At 52.8% G+C, this 18,702-nt stretch overlaps 4 protein-coding genes across 4 annotated transcripts; 2 read left to right on the plus strand and 2 right to left on the minus strand.

Moving 5' to 3' along the window:
- Window positions 1-1,117: 1,117 nt before the first annotated feature.
- N0V89_002797 (uncharacterized protein) lies at window positions 1,118-2,913 on the minus strand (the record flags this gene model as incomplete). The annotated part of the gene is made up of 2 exons (XM_056211603.1): window positions 1,118-2,775; window positions 2,910-2,913. The coding sequence occupies 2 exons, from the start codon at window positions 2,911-2,913 to the stop codon at window positions 1,118-1,120; spliced, it is 1,662 nt and encodes a 553-aa protein (XP_056075076.1).
- Window positions 2,914-3,814: 901 nt separating this feature from the next.
- On the minus strand, window positions 3,815-9,108 carry RPO21 (DNA-directed RNA polymerase II core subunit rpo21; the record flags this gene model as incomplete). The annotated part of the gene is made up of 3 exons (XM_056211604.1): window positions 3,815-8,632; window positions 8,701-8,771; window positions 8,823-9,108. The coding sequence occupies 3 exons, from the start codon at window positions 9,106-9,108 to the stop codon at window positions 3,815-3,817; spliced, it is 5,175 nt and encodes a 1,724-aa protein (XP_056075077.1).
- A 700-nt stretch (window positions 9,109-9,808) lies between these two features.
- On the plus strand, window positions 9,809-14,511 carry SWD1 (chromatin binding protein; the record flags this gene model as incomplete). Its single annotated transcript, XM_056211605.1, has 6 exons — window positions 9,809-9,878; window positions 9,941-10,002; window positions 10,051-10,280; window positions 10,327-11,391; window positions 13,255-13,580; window positions 13,658-14,511. The coding sequence occupies 6 exons, from the start codon at window positions 9,809-9,811 to the stop codon at window positions 14,509-14,511; spliced, it is 2,607 nt and encodes an 868-aa protein (XP_056075078.1).
- A 1,372-nt stretch (window positions 14,512-15,883) lies between these two features.
- N0V89_002800 (uncharacterized protein) lies at window positions 15,884-18,630 on the plus strand (the record flags this gene model as incomplete). The annotated part of the gene is made up of 2 exons (XM_056211606.1): window positions 15,884-17,814; window positions 17,862-18,630. The coding sequence occupies 2 exons, from the start codon at window positions 15,884-15,886 to the stop codon at window positions 18,628-18,630; spliced, it is 2,700 nt and encodes an 899-aa protein (XP_056075079.1).
- Between the last annotated feature and the right edge of the window lie 72 nt (window positions 18,631-18,702).

Consider the following 18,702-nt stretch of genomic DNA (forward strand, 5'->3'; position numbering starts at 1 on the left):
CCTTCAGAGAAAAGAAGATCTTCATGTCAGTATGAGAACCTTCGGGAACTTTCGCATGTATTGGTCTTGTGACTCAACCGTCTAACGTCACGACTTTTCTGCGTAAGTTTTCAGAGTCTACCAAAATTACAGGACTAATGTGACTAGTTTCTAGGAATTTTCTAGCAGCCGTTCCAGTATGGTTCGTCAGACTCCATCACTGTCCACTGCAAAGGTATTGTCGTGAACACCAGGTCTGCCAATATGGCGCCTTTAGGTAGTATACCTTAGCTTCTTTAGATTGTTCTCTAGCCGGACAAAGTATGTGCAATCGGACTACTGTATATGTATGGGCAGCCAATCAATACTAGGAATGCCACACCAAATGCGATCTCAACCGTACTGCCGAGCTGCGTGAAGAACAGCCCAAACCAGAGCTAATGGCCCTCAAGAGACCGAAAGGGTTGCAGGAACTACCTCGAGTGGCTCGTCAGAAGCTGGCCTTTCCAAAAGCGCAAAGGCAATAATTGGCGTGGGTGTTCCACTGTTCGTGGCGATGTGGGTCATATCCGAATACCTTCTGCCGAAGAGAAAGAGGCGGTCTAATATGGCACTCCAGACCGAAGCAGACTTATCCGAATACTTTCCCCCGCATGAAGTTTGCCAGGACCAACATCGTCCGCACGATTCACCGGAAGTATAGACTTTTTTGGGGCCTTGAACGCGCATACGATCCTGTGGCGATCAGAGTGCGGTCCCTATCACATGTTCTGTCTTCACAACTGGAGACAAGCTTAGTATCTCACATCCGACCATTTCCTTTTTCACATTCCGTTTTGTATCCACATGTTTCCAACAGAATCAATGGCGAGGAAAGTGTGCGTACATTCAGTACAGTTTGTGGATTCAGAATTGGCAATTTAACGTACTCCTTTAACCAGATCGGTACTCAGTGCGCGTCCTGCTCGGAACGCTAGCTTCCGACGTTGTTCGTTCTGGCTCAGATGCTTAATAAAAATGGAGATATGCAAGAATTGAATGTTATGGCGAGTCAACGCGCAAAGGGTCCTGCTTCTGTCATTATCACATTTCAATTCCTCGTCTGAATAGTCTATATCCTCGTCAAATCTAACCCACCTCACGCTTCCACCTTGTCAAACCATATCAGGTCTCCTGTCTCCGCATACAAATCCACCCCGAATTTCTTCGCCTGCCCACCACCATCGACTTCGAACGTACACTTGAATGTCCTCTTCTCCTCGCTCGCAGGGTCAATGTTCTCGCATACATACCAGTACCCATACGCGCGCTCTTTGATGACCCAGATGAAGGAGTACGACCGGTCCGAACAATCAACTTGCAGCTGCTTCTTACCCGCGTTGAACGCGAGCTCAATCTCGTGATACCCCTTGTTCGTGTACTTGCCGGTGAGTGTTTGCAACGCGGGGTCCTCGTGCGGTTCATCGTCTTTGTGCTCGTCCAGTTCGGGGAAAAGCTCGTCTTTCGTCTTGACGTGCGCCCACTCTTGCATCTTCTTATCATAGTGTGCGCGCCAGTCAAACCTCTTCTCGTCAGGAACTTGCAGGAGCGTGTCTATGAGGTGGAAGAGAATCTCCGTCTCCACCGGAGACGCATCTTCACTGTTCCCCAAAAGTACGACACCCCATTCTTTCTCGGGGAGATACAGCATGATAGATACGAAGCCCGCCCAGCTCCCATCATGCCGTACGATCTCGTAGCCATGATACCAACTCACTTCCCACCCAAGGCAGTAGAACGAGGGCGACATGCCGCGCTGTCCTTCGATAGGGACGTCCTGCAGGATGCGCGGCGCGCGTAGGTCGTCGTAGGACTGGGAAGAGAGGGGTGGGAGGCGGTAAATTTGCGCGTGAATCCAGCGCGCCACGTCTTCCACGTTCGACTGAATACTTCCCGCGCCGAAACCCTCGGGCTCGGGAATATGCGGTAGCTGCAACATAATCTTCTTCTTAGTCGAATAAATCGACCCCAACGCCATGTGTTGTGCTTCGGAGGAGGGAACGTTATCCGGACCTAGCCATGTGCGGCTCATGTTAAGTTTGTCCCAGAAATTCGTCTCGAGGTAAGAGGGGAAGGACGAGCCAGAGAGTCTCTCCACCAAATGCGCAGCGCAACTGTAGAGGAGGTTGTTGTATTCGTACTTTGTGCGGAGGGGATAGGCGAAGGGTAGGTTTCTCATATTCCTAACCACGCTCGCTAGCGTATCTGCATGAGGGTGATTAACACCTCTTACACTCTCCTCATGTCCCTGTAATCCCGTCCGATGGCTCAATATATCCTCCACACTAATGCTCCTCGTCTTTTCCTCGTCTTTAAACCTCAAGTCCGGATCCAATCTGCTCACAGGCGTTTCCCATTTGACCTCTTTGAGCGTTTCATCTTCTTCATCCTGCACTAAAAGCGCCATACTACTCGCCGTAAAACTCTTGCTCATACTCGCAATATCGAAGATCGTGGCAGGCGTCACATCTGGCGCGTCGCTCCCCACACGTGAGGAACCGTAGCCGTGAGAGATTACGGTGTGGTGGTCTACGATTGCGAGAGCGAGTCCAGGGACGCGCCAGTGTCGTAGCGCTTCCTCTACTTTCTTGTTGAATGATTCACCATGGTTGTTGCTGGCGAAGGGGTTGCGACTAGCATCTCCTGCAGGTGAGGGCGCATTGGGATCAAGGACGATGGTGGAATGGCATGAGGTAGATGACATGATTGAGACTTTGGTCTTGGTGGTAGTGGCTTGGTCGCTCAGGATGTACAGAACTATGTAGTGACCGATTGTATGGCTAGTGTGCTAAACTTTCATACGATTGAGTAGGAGCTGAAGTAAGATTAGTATGCGTCGTCCACCTCGTTGGTTCGGGGTATAAGCGCTAGCATTGACCGGACTACGGTACTCATAATGAGTCTTTTCAGCTGTCTGGTATGACGTCTGGATGCAGGTGTATTTGGGTTGTTTGGACGAAGAAGCGCGAATGTAGTTCGCAAACTACGTCAAAGGCCTTTGAGTCACAAATTGCAGCTAGGCTCACACGTTGCGACAAACCATGTCAATTTCGATATTATCTATCTGACTCATCAACCATCCATTGCCCAAGCCTGACCGTTCACATAGGTATCACCAATCCAGCGCAAATTTTCTAAACCCTCACTGGCAACCCTTAGGCCCCAATCGCGCAATTTAGCGGGCCACACAGCCAATCTAAAACGCAGAAACACTGAATAACAGAGAATTTCGAAATGTGAAAGAAAGCCCAACCATGCCCTGGACGCCTCGCATTTTGTGCAGAAGGGTCGTGCCCCATCGTCAAATACCAAATCAAAAAACAGGACGCCGTGAACCCCCGGATATGGTGGTTCGTGTATGTAATGCAGACGGGATAGGGACATCTTTTTGCGGTTTGGGGCTTAGTGTGCTGTCGAAGCACAAGTCGCTCGTTTGTTGTACATCGTAGAAACAAAACATTAGATAATCGAAGAGGCCAGCTGCATCAGTCGTGCGTGTTGGTGTAGACGTGGGCCTAGTTAAAGGTACGCCGACGCCGTGACGCGATCGTGACTGGTGGTGGCCGTGCTGTGTGCAAATTGAACGGACTAGGCAGACTTGTTCGGATCGGCGCTACCCATCACCGATGTCAGCCTTCACGTTCAAAAGAGCGAAAAGGACAAATTTTGTACAAAGCGAGGCAAGAACCTGCTTACATGAAAAATATTCACGAGTGTGTAAATCACTGCTGAGGCGAACTGTTGATCGTTAGTATTCCGTTGCCTTGATGGGGATTATACAACTATGACCTGTGACTTACGTTGGAGAGTACTTGGGCGACGTCGGCGAGTACTGCGGAGACGTCGGCGAGGTGGGAGAGTATTTGGGTGATGTCGGACTGTACTGGCCCATGGGGCTTGTCGGGCTGTACGAAGGCGACGTTGGTGAAGCAGGCGAACGCCTGTCACCGCTGTTGAACTGTGGGCTCGTCGGGCTGTACATTGGAGAGGTTGGACTATATTGTGGAGATGTGGGGCTCCAGCCGCCACCCGGAGAGGTGGCGCTACGAGCGGCAGCTTGCGCAGGCGAGGTAGGGCTCCATTGCGGAGACGTAGGCGAGTATCCCGGGGATGTAGGCGAGTAGCTTGGAGACGTCGGAGAGAATCCTCCAGGTGACGTCGGCGAGAATTGAGGCGAAGTGGGCGAGTACGGGCTCGTGGGGTTGTAGCCGGGGGAGGTGGCGCCAAAACGTGGACTGGTCATGCCTGGAGACGTGGGCGAGTACTGAGGGGAGGATGGAGAGAAGGATGGCGAAGAGGGGCTTGCGCCACCGCTGAAGGGACTCATAGCGCCTGCCATGCCAGGGCTGCGAGTTCCAGCATACGGGCTGAAACCACCGTCACCGTACTGCGGAGCGTACTCGCTCATACCACCAAAGTTCCCTTCTGGAGCTGCCAGAGGCGAGAACTCCGCGCTGTAAGACGGACCACTCATGCCGCCTTCGTAAGTTGGAGAGCCAAGATCGTAAGGAGTTGCAGCGCCGTTGTCATAATAGTTTCCAGTGGCACCGGTGCGCATACGAGAGTTGTCCTCGACCATAGTGAGCAACATTTGGCTATCCATGACAACCTCGAACTCTCCTGTGCCCATTGGTGCAAGCTGGCCAAGCATGATATTTTCGGACACACCGCGGCAGTCGTCCAGCTCACCGTAGCCAGCGGCTTCGAGCAGGATCTCTACCGTCTCTTCGAAGGAGCAGCGCATGAGTGCGCCAGTGTCACCGCGATTAATGCCGTGGCGCGTGATGGCCATGAGGAGACCACGTTGGGTCATGATGTCGACGAGAATAGCCATGTGACGATGGTTGACGTACGAACCGTCAAACTCCAAGACGTTCGACAGTTCCTTCAAGAGACCAGCCCGCGCAGCTTCGATACCGAGAACGCCGAGAACCTCGATGAACGAGTTGGAGTAAGAGCTAGATGCGTCTACGCCCTCTACGGACAGCACCTCGGCCAGGGCGATACCTGTGGTATCCAAGACCCATTCCACGCAGCGATCATCATCCTTCTTTAGAATCAGAGACTCGTCCTCTTGTTCGAAAACCTTCTGCTCGGTACGGATAAAGGCACGCTCGATGCCCTTGACTCCGCGCAGCGTAACATCGTCCAACAAATGAACGGCGAGCTTGCGCATCCATCGTTCATCCCGGTCTTCTTCGTCGTCCTCGTCTTTCCTGAGATGTTGATCCCATTTAAACCGTACGCGCAACACCTGCTCGTCATCGTTGGGATCTGCTGTGATGACAGCGATGTTGGGAGCAAATTCTTCTTGGATCCTTGCAGATACTTCCCGTATATCGAGGTTTTTATCCAGCAGATGCTTCCGGTCCAGAACAATACGAAGCAGCCATTTGGACTGTGACGCCGTGTCTTCGTCATCAACCAAGAAAGCTGTTTCGAGCAAATCTTGATCGGCCTCGATCAATGTAATCCTTGGATCAGGGTCATAATATAACTCAACAGAGTGCGTCAACGATCGAAGAGTTGTATGTTCGATCCGGCTTCGAAGTTCCTTCGCAGTCTGTTGCGAATGTTGCGGGTGGCTCTGCTTGATCAACATACTGGGCGTCTTGATGTTGGCGGCAATGTTGAGGATTTCTTTCAGGCGAGGAACACCAAGAGTGACATTCTTAGAAGACACACCAGCAAAATGGAAGGTATTCAGAGTCATCTGTGTTGCAGGTTCTCCGATGGATTGGGCTGCAATCACACCCACCATTTCTCCAGGGTGAACGGCAGCCCTCAGGAAGCGATCCGCAATTTCGCCAATGATGTGATTGAAGGCGAGCTTATTCAAGTGATCCTGGGTGACCAGGCGCTTGAAGGCTAAACGAGACCGCAGAAGACATTTGAAGAGCATAGTAGCGCTCTTCTGGGCCTCCAAAGTGAGCAGATCGTCACCTCGAATGACGATGAGCTTCTCGAGCAGGTCGCGGACACCATTGATAACCTCTATCGGGTGGAGATCACTTCGTTGAGAATTCTTGATCGCGAATCGAGTCTTGGCATTGTCCACAATGCGGCTGATGTGGAGAGGTAGGTAGACTTCCTTCTTATCGGTCTTCATTCCCTGTCGCAAGAATTTGCGATCCTCTTCAAGCTGAGCGAATTCTTCATCCAGGTATTGGCCAACCTCAGTATCGCCTTGGATCTCGTTGGCAACCTCCAGCACATCGGCAGGGATAGGTGGCTTGTCACTCATCACATCCATCCTGTAGTCATTTTCAAACTTCTTTCGAGAAAGTGGCACCGTGTCAATGGTCTGTTTCTCGACCTTTGCACCGTCGAGACCGTCTTCACCGTAAACAAATTCGACAATGTCACCCATGGAATTACGAACAGTGCCGTCATACTTGACCATGACGTCTTCAAGTGCTTTGACCAAACGACGCTGGATGTAACCAGTTTCTGCGGTCTTGACTGCAGTGTCAATGAGACCCTCACGACCGGCCATGGCGTGGAAGAAGAACTCAGTCGGAGTAAGTCCACGTAGATAAGAGTTCTCAATGAACCCTCGCGATTCGGGGGAGTAATCGTCCTTTGTAAAATGTGGAAGCGTGCGGTATTTGAATCCGAAGGGAATACGATTACCTTCGACGGCCTGTTGACCGACAAGGGACACCATCTGGGCGATGTTGACGTTCGAACCCTTGGAACCAGAAGTGACTGTTTGGACGACGTTGTTGAAGGGCTTCAGGTTGTCCTTGGCTGCAGTACCACCAGCCTCACGTCCTTCATTGAGAGCTTTCTGTGCTTTGGCTTCGAATGTGCCTCGTAGAGTCATACCAGGGTTCGGTTCTAGTTTGTCCGAAGTTGCGAGCTTCAGAACCTCTGCGACTTCAGCCTTGGCTTTGTTTACAGCCTCCACAATCTTATCGGACGTAGCCTTGTCGGGGACAGCATCTCCAACACCGATACTGAATCCATTGTGAAGGAACCAGTAGGCGACGATGCGCTGCGCAGCATTGAAGAAGTCCACCGCTGCCTGCGGGCCGTGTTCGTTGTATACTATGTGGACGACACCACCAGGAGAAGCGCCGACTTGCTTCTTGACAATTTGGCCCATTACCACTTCACCTCCATGGACAATGACAGATTTACCGCTAAAATCGTTGAACTTATCATCCGCAGAATCACTCGATTGCACGAGGTTGAGGTCGTCCTTGAACGCGAAGCTGATGATCTGCTTACCGGTCCAACGAGGTTTCGGTCTCAGAATAGCCGGAGGAGGAAGAAGGCCATCCCAGTCTGGTACCCACATCATGAGAGGCATGACTTGCTCTCGGGTGAGGAAGACATCTGTGTGAGTCATCTTGAAGATACCACACAAGGTATCTTGCACAATACCCATGAGTGGTTTATTTCCCTGAGGTGAGACGATTTGTAGCGGAACCATGCACAGATTCTTAACCTCAGCGCGCGTTTCATCGCTCTGCGGTACGTGCAGGTTCATCTCGTCACCATCGAAATCAGCATTGTAGGGTGACGTGACGGACAGATTCAAGCGGAAAGTCGAATATGGCATGACCTTGACACGATGGCCCATCATGGATTCCTTGTGCAGAGATGGCTGTCGGTTGAAGATGATGACATCGTCGTCGTTGATATGACGTTCAACCTTCCAGCCATATGCCAATTGCAACTCGCTCAGGTTTTTGTTGTGTTTGAGATCAAGGCGTACACCGTCGGATTTGATGACGAAATTGGCTCCGGGATGGTTGGTAGGGCCGTTGCGCACCAGCTGCGACAATTTGCCGATGTTGAACTTGGTTACAGTTTCGGGATACGTCAAAGTCCTAGCAATTGAGCGCGGCACGCCAACCTGATCCAACGACAAATTGGGATCGCCCGTGATGACAGTGCGAGCCGAAAAGTCTACACGCTTGCCCATCAAGTTGCCTCGTAGACGACCCTCCTTGCCCTTTAAGCGGCCACGAATGGTTTTAAGCGGGCGACCAGACTTTTGCATCGCCTGGGGTACACCGTTCGCGTCATTGTCCATGTAAGTCGCAATGTGATATTGCAGTAGCTGCTCGTACTCCTGTATAGCGTGCTGCGCAGCACCTTCTGCATGCGCCTTCTTCACGTTGCTGTTGGCACGGATAATGTCGCCCAATTTGTAGGTCAGATCGTCTTCACCACGCGCACCTTGGCCAGTGCCATCTACCGAAATACTAGGACGGACTGGAGGCGGGGGCACGGGAAGCACGGTGAGGATCATCCACTCAGGGCGGGCATAGTCGACATTCAGGCCGAGCAGACCGAGTGTGTTGTCGCTGAGGTGTCGGAATGTGTTGAGCGCATCTTGCGGTCTGATTTCCTTCTTCTCGGTGTCTTTGCTCTCTTCCTCGTCTTTCCGCGGCTTGTACGAGGCAGTCAACTTCATACCCTCCTTCTTGATAGAATCGGGCATCCGGTTACCACAACCACCGTGGGGCTGCTTCGGGTTCTTATCAGCTGAGTCCGCTGGGTTGTTCTCGCAGTTCTTCCGCCCCTTGGAAAGTCGCCAGATCATGTCAAAGCGCTTTTTGGGGTCCTTGATCTTGATAGCGGTATTCCAATCTGGGTGATTCTAGTGCTGAGGTTAGCCAAAGCACTCCACTAGGCCGCGATGTTCGTCTTCCATCAGGGAAGACTTACGAAGTCAGCCAAGATTAGACCACAGTTGTGGCACACTGTCTCGAGTAGCTTTTTGATCTTCACAACAAAACCTGAACAAAGTCAGACAAAGCTTTATGAGATGACGATCGTAAGATACTCACCAACATGGAACACGGGCACGGCCAACTCAATGTGGCCAAAATGCCCTGGGCAGGTCTGCATGTCTTCCTGGCATGTGCCACAGACAAAACTGCGATCGATGCTTCCAAGCCGGCTATCATTAAGACCTTGGACACGAGCCTGCTGCTTTTCTTCGTCCATGGTCTCAGGGTAGAGGATGTGAACGACACTCATGGACTTGATCTCCTCGGGTGAGAGCAGCCCGAACTGAATCTCCTTGATAGTGCGCAGCGGGCACTTCGAGACGACGGGGGCTCCCGGAGGCATAATGGCGGATGTGTAGGTTAAGTGCGGCGATTCGCAGTTGACGTACGCAGAGAGCGTAGAGAGCTGGCTATACCGTGTCACCGGTGAGCGCGGGCTGCAGGGCGAGCCGTGAGTGAGGGAACGGCCGCGGTGGCCACGCCGGGGCTGGCGCCTCCTCGGTTGCAAAAAAAAGTGTCTAAATGTACGTAGAAGGGTATGCCACGGGTAGGTATAGTATCGCTGATGCGCCGATGCGCGCGGTGTGATGCGGTCGAAGAATACAGCCTGCGGACAAAGGCTGAGCGGGTCGTGGGCTCGCTATCGGTCACGCGTCGCTGCAGCAGGCAGCGCGGAAAATTTGCGCAGTGGCGGGAGCGCAGACGGGTGCGGCGAGATGTTTGACGCGCTCGCAGGCACCACAGCGGTCGGGATAGATGGGGTGGTGGTGTTGAAGGGGGGGAGTGCAGGAGCGAGAGGCGTTTCAGGCCGCAGAGCAGAACAAGAGGAAGCGGCGAACAAAGGAGCCAAGCCGCGCTATACCTGTTGCATCTAGCGCCAGAATCGCACAACGGCGCACCACTACAGCCCTAGCTGTGTGGCTGTCAATCGCAGCACGCGCGGGCCTCTCCAAGATCGCGATCACGAAGGCATGGAGCGCGCAGACGCAAGATGTGCAGCAAATTGAACGCGCGCGCTACCCTCTACGCTCCAGCCCGCAGCCATGAACCTGTCGCTGGTTGATCCCTTTATCCTCGCGCAGGATTGCCCCGAGGTCATCACCGGCCGTCTGCGTGAGTCCCCCAATATCATCATGCCTCTCATCGTCACCGTGACTGACTCACCCCGCGTGTAGGCAGCGGCCACTCGACGTCGATCCGTTTCAGTCACCGCGGCGACTTGTTAGCCTCTGGCCGGGTAGGCAGCAGTATCAATCAGCATGGGGCTTACGGCTAACGCCGCCAGCACGACGGCATTGTCGTCGTCTTCGACATTGAGACCAACGGCGTCGCCCGCAAGCTGCGCGGCCACACGCGCCAGATCCAATCTCTGAGCTGGTCCACCAACGACCGCTTCCTGCTCAGCGCCGGCCAGGACTGGAAATGCGTGCTGTGGGACCTCAAGGATGGGTCGCGCGTGCGCACCGTCCGCTTCCAGTCGGCCATCTTCATCGCAGAGCTGCACCCGAAAAATCAGTACGGTATCCCGACGATATCATGTATGACGGCTAACACCGCGCAGCATGATCTTCGCAGCTGCTCTGTTCGAAGACCAGCCTGTACTCGTGGACATATCTGCAGAAGTTCCCGTCAAGCACACGCTTCCCACCGTCCCCCGCCGCTCGCAGACTGGACGTGAGAAGGCCACCGAGAAACAGGCAGCACAGGACGCCAAACAGACGACGACCGTAACCGTATTCACTCCCTCCGGCGAACACATCCTCACAGGCACGAACAAGGGCTGGTTAAACATAATTGATGCGAGAACGTACGACACACTATACTCATACAGAGTCACGAACTCACTCATCGTCCTGATACGCATGACGCAGTCAGGCCGCGATGTTGTGTTGAATTCCAGCGATAGGATCATCCGGACATTCCTTCTTCCTGATCTTTGCGATCCAAAGCTCGACTTCGACATGCTGGAGCTCAAAGTCCAACACAAATTCCAAGATCTAGTCCAACGATTGTCTTGGAATGCAGTCACCTTCAGTTCAGCTGGTGATTACGTCGCAGCGACAACGTACATGAATCACCACGTTTACATCTGGGAACGCGGCCAAGGCAGCCTTGTGAAGATCTTGGAGGGAACCAAGGAAGAACTGTCTGTGTTAGAGTGGCATCCTTTCCGGCCTTTTGTTGCCGCTATCGGCGTCGACTCTGGTCGCGTCTGGCTGTGGTCCATTTTACAACCTCAGCGCTGGTCTGCGCTCGCACCGGACTTCGTTGAGGTCGAGGAGAACGTGGAGTACATTGAAAAGGAGGACGAGTTTGATATCCAACCACTAGAGGAGCTGCACAAGCGGAGGCTCGATCAGGAAGATGAAGAGGTCGATGTGCTAACTGTTGACCCTGTCAAGACCAACGCTCAACATGAACCTGGCGAGTTTAGAATGCCTGTGTTGCTAGATATTGAGGCAAGCGACAGCGAGGATGAGATTGTGGCCGTTGGAGCTGGACAGTTCAGACGGCGGAGTCCTGGAGCGGGGAGGGAATACATGAACGATGATGAGGTAACAGCCAGTGGTGATGAGGCAAGGAGGGCCAATGGCTCTACAGCGAGCGGGACAAAAAGGCGAAGGGCGTGAGTCTTTCTAGCTGCTTTTGCCCACCATCAACATGAGATGCGTCGTCGTCCTGGGTGCGAAACCGAGTTTCTAAGAGCAGTGTGGAGCTCAAACACAACGGCAATGGCCGTCAACCACATGGGTCAACCACATGGGTCAACCACATGGGTCAACCACATGGGTCAACCACATGGGTCAACCACATGGGTCCGCCACTCGGCGCGAACCGTCTATAACGAGAGACAATACCCACAGGTTCTTGATATAGCAGTGCAAAGGAGGCAAATGCAAGATAAAAGGCCTGCAGCGATCCATTTTTTTTTTTTAGTGAAAGACGAATAAGTAAAAGGGTGTAGTAATCATTATCATCTCATATTAATTTACCATCCAGTCTTCTATCTCGAACTACTTTAGCTGTTCAGCACCCCAAGCCATGTGTGAAGCTACAGCCCTACGAACCCCAAAATAGCTACCACGTTGATCGGCGCCACACCTAATTATAACAGGCGCCCTCCCCTTCCAATGAACTTCGCATATGACGCAACACTGGTATCTAGCCATTGTGCGGTAGGAGTACAGTTTCCACGAAGTGCGACGAGTCCCTCGGGTTTATGAGATTTTTGTTTCTTTGTTGAGGGACAAGTTCAAATAATAAGACTTCGTATCGTAAGTAGAAGAGCGCGCAGCTGGGATGGTGTGGGTGTGCCTGTGAAGCGAAAGAAGCTGCATACGCTCTTCAGCAGGACTAGCGATCGACTTTGCAGCATGAGCAGCATTTATGATCAGACAGCTCGAATTCGACGTTGTTCCCACAAAACAGTGTCGATCGTACAGTCTTTCACATGTTCTAGCCCGCCGTGAGGTTGCGATAGGCGTACCGATCTTGTACTATTACCCGACCGTCGCAACGCCACTCCCAACTACCTACACACCACAAGCGGCCTCGCATGTTGCACACCGCGTCCCCCTATCTTTCGTATCGCGACCAGCTCTCCTCTCCCGGGTTTATCCAAGAACTTGCCGGCAACGCCATGCACAAACACGACATGTTTCAGATGCTGAACCAGCCACCGGCGAGGCTAGCAGATTCCCCTGTTCGCTCACCTCCAAATCGAGCATGGCGAGAATACCTAGTTTAGCACCGCGGCCGTGCATGCATGATGTAGCCATCCCTTCTTTTAACCGAGTGAGAAGGTCTGCAGGGTCCAAGATCTGAGACTGTGACGGACGGTCGAGAACAGCAAAGTGGATAAGTCCACTGCGACTCTTAAAAGCTCCGTCAGCCTCCGTACTCGGTCCTTCGTTCTTACCTCATCGTAGTTCTTCTTGGTCGCGAAGTGTGTGTTGTCACTCGTTCTTTCCATGTTCTGAGTTTTCGCCGCACAATATATATCCTTACCCTAGGGCCACGCTCGCTTCTCCTACTGGCCATCTGCCTTGCTCGACGGGGTATCTTACTTGCTGCGATCCTTGCTATCATCTTAAAAGGCATCTTAACGGACATCGAATACTTCTGGTTGCTCAGCTTGGTCGACGTTGCCACATCCGGCGCTTTTGTCTGGTCTATACCCCACGCAAGGGACGCATTCTTCATTCTTCAACAGTGCATTGTGCAACCGCACACTTCTTCCTTCAAAATACTTGTTATTCGAGCAGACTCTATCGTTACGTTATGCTTTTGAAGCGCGTGCTGGCTGCGGCCCTGGCTTGTGGGTTTGCGGCGGCGGCTCCTGCGTGAGTGTTTTCTTAGTTATCCGTAAGCACATGCGCGTAGAATGTGCTTGCGCAAGCCTGTTTGGAGCAGGAGCAGAGTGTCACACGCGCCCCCTCCGCACCACAGAACAAGATCCCTCTCGTAACAGACAGCTAACCAGATCTAGCTCCAAACGTGGCGTCGCCTTCGCTTGGGGGTCCGAGAAAGTAAAAGGTGTAAATATCGGCGGATGGCTCGTTCTGGAGCCTTGGATAACGCCATCTCTCTTTGATAAACTCGGTCGCAGCGATATCCTCGATGAGTTTACTCTAGGTCAAAAGCTTGGGAAGGCTGCTGCACTTAAGATTCTGCAAGAGCACTGGGATTCTTGGGTTACGTTTGAAGACTTCCAGAAGATCAAGGATTCAGGATTCAATCTTGTGAGGATACCGATTGGGTATTGGGCGTATGATACACTGGACTCGCCGTATGTCAAGGGCGCCGCACCTTACAGTATGTGACTCCCCAGTGCGAAAAGACGATGTCATCTCCCTCCTCGCTCGCGTAGCACACGCTGACTCTGTCCACAGTCGATGCCGCCATCGACTGGGCCCGAGGCCTCGGCCTGAAAGTAATGATAGACCTCCACGGTGCTCCAGGGTCCCAAAATGGCTTCGACAACTCCGGCGAACGCATCTCCGCTCCGACTTGGACAACCGGCGACACAGTCCAACAGACCCTGGAAATCTTCTCCACTATCTCAACCAAGTACGCCCAACCGGAATACCAAGACGTGATCGTGGGCATCGAGCTCCTCAACGAGCCTTTAATCCCTAAATTAGATGAAGGTACCGTCCGCCAATTCTTCCGGGACGGCTTTGGGAGGTTGAGAGAGACGTCGGACACCCCCATCGTCCTGCACGACGGTTTCCTCCCCACATCAAACTGGAACGGCTTTCTGACCCCATCCGATAACAACGCGCAAAACGTCGTAATGGACCACCATGAATACCAAGTCTTCACCGACGCCCTCGTCGCGCTCTCTCCCGATGCCCACGTCTCTGCTGTTTGCTCTGCCTCCGGCAGCTACTCCGGCGCCGACAAGTGGACCGTCGTGGGTGAATGGACGGGCGCAATGACCGACTGCGCGAAGTACCTGAACGGCCTCGGCATCGGGGCCCGATACGATGGGACGTATCCCGGCTCGACCAAGGTTGGGGATTGCAAGTGGCAGAACGACATCTCCAAGTGGCCTCAAGAGTACAAGGACCAGACGAGGAAGTATATTGAGGCGCAGATGGGGGCATTTGAGACGAGGGCGAATGGGTGGGTGTGGTGGAACTTCAAAACCGAGAGTGCACATGAATGGGACGCTTTCGCGCTCATTGATGCAGGGGTGATGCCGCAGCCATTAGAAAGTAGGAAATTTGAGGTCATATGTTGAGATAACGGGGGGGTTTTTGGAAATACATAATGAGTCTAGAGGTGTTCGCGGGTGTCGGTGTACCACGGGACATAGTTGGGTAGACCGACTTCTATTCGTAGTGTGTATTGTGGCGGATAGTGGACATAGTATAACGTACATAGAGAATCTCACAACGTATACGCTTGGTGACCGCTCTCTATACGCTGGGTGAGGCATTATTGCTTCCTAGAGTGTCAAATAATGGCAATCTGCTCGGAGTGCGATTACTCAGCCTAAGAGTGGGACTCAAGGCGTGAAGAAAGACTCGACACCTATGGGTTCATGTTTAGGGCTACAGGTAACGATGTTTGCAATAGCAATCATATTGAAGAGATGTTCGATATCCTCCATTTTGATGCATACATGTCAAGGCACGTGTGATAGTAGGCCAAGCTCAAGACGGCGGACAAGAGTTCGTGGTGGTCATAGAAGGCGAAGTACATCGTGAAGCGCCAGCCGCTTATTGCGGTCCCCGAAGACACAGACAGTGGCCGTATGCCCACAGCGCTGGCTTGCGGTGCGCGGGTGCCTCCAGAATTACCCCGATATTGCGAGTCTGCTGCGCACGATACGCGAAACAAGTCCAGTACGGAGGCCGCATTGCAGTAGTCCAACACATCGACGAGAACGTACTCATATAGACGTCGCTCTGAATCCTGGAGCCACTCGCTCTAGAGGACCCGCGTGCCTTCGCGCATGCGCGTTGCTGGAATCGTACGGATCATTTGGAAGTCGGAACGAGGAGCTACAGGCTGAGACCACCTATGTAGCTTAGCAGATCGTTAAGGATGCCACAAGAGCAACTGTGCGACTATAATTCAATTGTCATGATGGTTGATGGAAGCACCGTGGACATCCGGACGCGCGCTGCTTGCTGCTTTAGGCGTAGGGCAATTGTACCCCTCCTTGTCGCTCGACACTTTCCCTGCCTTCCTTCTTTCTTATTCCTTTCCATCGGCTTCGCATCTGTTTAATCAATGGTCTGATCGCCAATGAAGAAACAATACTTGTTCGCATGCCGTCAACTTCCAACACATCCTAGTTCCAGCAATGTAGTCGCGACGCGGAAACTTTCCGCCGAGCCTGTATCAGGCTATATATCACATTGGTGGCCGACACAGTAGTTTCTCCGTCCGAGACTGCTCCGGATCGTCGGTGCATCCCAGGGTTACTTTGCACGTCATGGAATAGATCTACCCCTCAAATAAGGGCAGTTGATGGAAACGGCAGGTAGAGATGTTGCGCTATCTGTGTGATGGTGTATATCAGTGTCAATGCCTTCTAGAATGGTTCACGGCGGCGCAGTATCGCTCAACGCCTGCTCTGTTTTTGTGCAGCACGCATTCCCAGGATGTTACTCTCGACTTTGAGAGTGTTCCTAGCGGGAAGCCTCGCGGCTTTCGCAGCTGGGCAGGATAATCTCGGGCTCTCAGGTGGCTATACTAACTTACAGTCTACTGATTTCAAGGGCACGATCGTCAAATCTTCCGGGACGCTTGCATCCCTCAATTCAAGCCGCACAGGCTTCAACTTCTTGCCAACAGATCTGATATCGCAGCTAGCTCAAAATGGTGCCCACCACCTTGGAGATGTTACTTTTCGATATCGGACCTCAAGTAGCGCATCCTGGACTAGTGTCGATACAGCCAGCTCTAGGAAAGCGGTCACACAGTTGACAAGCCTGGGAGCTGGAGTGATCGCTGGTGCAGACCTAGCACCCACGCTTGGAACGGCCCGTCCATTTAAGGTCACCCGAGAATGGCTTACCTCCGGCAGTGGTCTTGCCTTGAGGTTCAACTTTACGAACACCGGTACAACCTCCATCGAGCTCGGAAGCTTGGGTCTGCCAGTCGCTATCAACAACATCTTCACCAACCGCCTCGCAACCGATACGCAAGCGAAGTGCTCTTTCGCCGACCCTTACATTGGCCTTGATGCAGGATTCATCCGAGTAACACCGTTGTCGGGAACTGGAAATGCGCTTGTCCTTGCTCCGCTGGGTTCAAGCAATTTCGAGGCGTGGCGCTTCCTATCAGAATCGTCGGGCGCTTTCGGCTACCAGGGACAGACCTATGAAGGCAACTATGAGTGGCAAGTCCACAGCCTGGCATATGCACAGAATGAGTGGAAGAGTACTACACCCTGGAACAGTGCTACATCAAAGACGCTCGCTGCTGGAGAAGTTTACTCTGTAGGAGTCAAGTTCGTCCTGGCTGACTCCATCCAAACCATTGAAGATGCCGTGGTAAAGAGCGGCACGCCCCTCGCAGTTGGTCTACCCGGCTATGTCGTACCTGCAGACCTCACCGCAAGGCTGTACCTCAACTACTCGTCCGCGGTCAAGAGTATCGATGCAGCTGACTTCACCATCACGGGACCCTTAAACACATCAGCCGGTGCACAGTACTCGCTTACACCCAAAAGCTCAGCATGGGGAAGGTCGCGCGTCACTGTTACATACGCGGATGAGAAGAAACAGACAGTACATTACCACATCACGAAGACCGCAGCTTCGACACTCGCAGATATGGGTAACTTCTTCACGACCAAAGCGTACTTCAACAAAACAGATCCGTTCAACAGGGCACCGTCCATCATGACATATGATCACGAAGTTGGTGCTATCGTAGAACAAGATAGCCGCGTTTGGATTGCCGGCATTAGCGACGAGGGTGGAACTGGTGCCTATGTCGCAACGGCGATGAAAGAGTTCATACAGCCCAACGCCAAGGAGGTCTCGCTGTTTGATGACTTTATCCAAGACACCGTTGTGGGCACGCTTCAGCAGAACGCAAGCTTGGGTGTCGTTGCCAGTGCTTTCTACTACCAGCCTGGCGCAGTTTCCTACACGTACGACTCAGCTTTGGATTGGACTACCTGGACGTCCTGGGATAAGACACGCGCTTACACGACGCGAAGAGCGTACAACTACGTTCACCCCGTGGCTGCGTACTGGTCCATGTATCGTGTTGCAAGGAATTACCCCGAACAAAAGCTTCGGCAAGATTGGTCATGGTATCTGAACCGAGCTTATAACACCACGCAATACTGCCTTTCGAACCAGTCCGCAAATTGCGACTATGGCCTTGTTGGGCTGATGGGCGAATGGGTGCTCGGCGAACTTCTGGAAGACCTGAAGCGCGAAGGTCTGACCACCCAAGTGACCGCCCTAGAAACGACAATGCGCTACCGCGCTAACCTATGGGAAACCGAAGCCGTCCCCTTCGGCAGTGAAATGGCCTGGGATTCTACGGGGCAAGAAGGCGTGTACTATTGGACCAAGTAACCTGCCCCATATCGCCCATACTGCCCTTACTAACGCTCCCTAGCTACTTCAAGCTCGCTACTACCCCTACCAAAGCTATAAACTCTATCTTTGGCTACATGCCTACCGTCGCTCACTGGGGCTGGAATGGCAACGCGCGCCGGTACTGGGACTTCAACTACGCCGCGAAAATCGCACAAACAGAGCGTCAACTCCACCACTACGGGTCTGGTCTGAACTCGCTCCCCGTGCTCAACTACTATGAACAGCATCCTGCAGATCTGTATGCGCTAAGAGTGGGCTTTGGAGGTAATATGGCGCCCCTAACGAACATCCACCAGGATGGGTTTGCGAGCGCGGCGTTCCATAGTTTCCCAGAGCTGCTCAAGTGGGATCCATATAGTGGAGATTATGGACCAGGATTCTTGGGACTAAGTTTGGGACAGTGTGTATACGTTCTTACTGGAACGAAGTATGGAGACGTTGCGTTCGGCGGGAACCTCCTTTCCACGTCCGGGGCTTCTACAATCTCGGTGGCGCCCAGGGATGCCGTCAAACGCCGCGTGTTCGTCGCAGACCTAGGGCTTAAGGCTGAGATTAGCGCTGGTATCATCTCCAAAGTGGACTTTGATAAGACCGGCAGCACGGTTACACTGACGCTTGCAAGTGCGGCGCAAACGGCGGACCTGCAGGCTAAGGCGGCGATTGTTTGGCTGAAGAAGCCAGCAAGTTCGACTGTAGGCTATAAGGTTGATGGGGCGAGTACGGCTAGGGGCGGATGGAGTGTGGACTTGTCGAGTGGGAAGGCGACGGTGAAAATTGTGAAGGTGTAGGTGGTGGTAGTATGTTAGCTAGAGAGTGACGGAAGTGATATAACGCCACCATATGCTTATCGTTGAGTCAAT

This window comes from Didymosphaeria variabile (assembly GCF_027946475.1).
Source record: "Didymosphaeria variabile strain IMI 356815 chromosome Unknown scaffold_2, whole genome shotgun sequence".
NCBI lineage: Eukaryota > Fungi > Ascomycota > Dothideomycetes > Pleosporales > Didymosphaeriaceae > Didymosphaeria > Didymosphaeria variabile.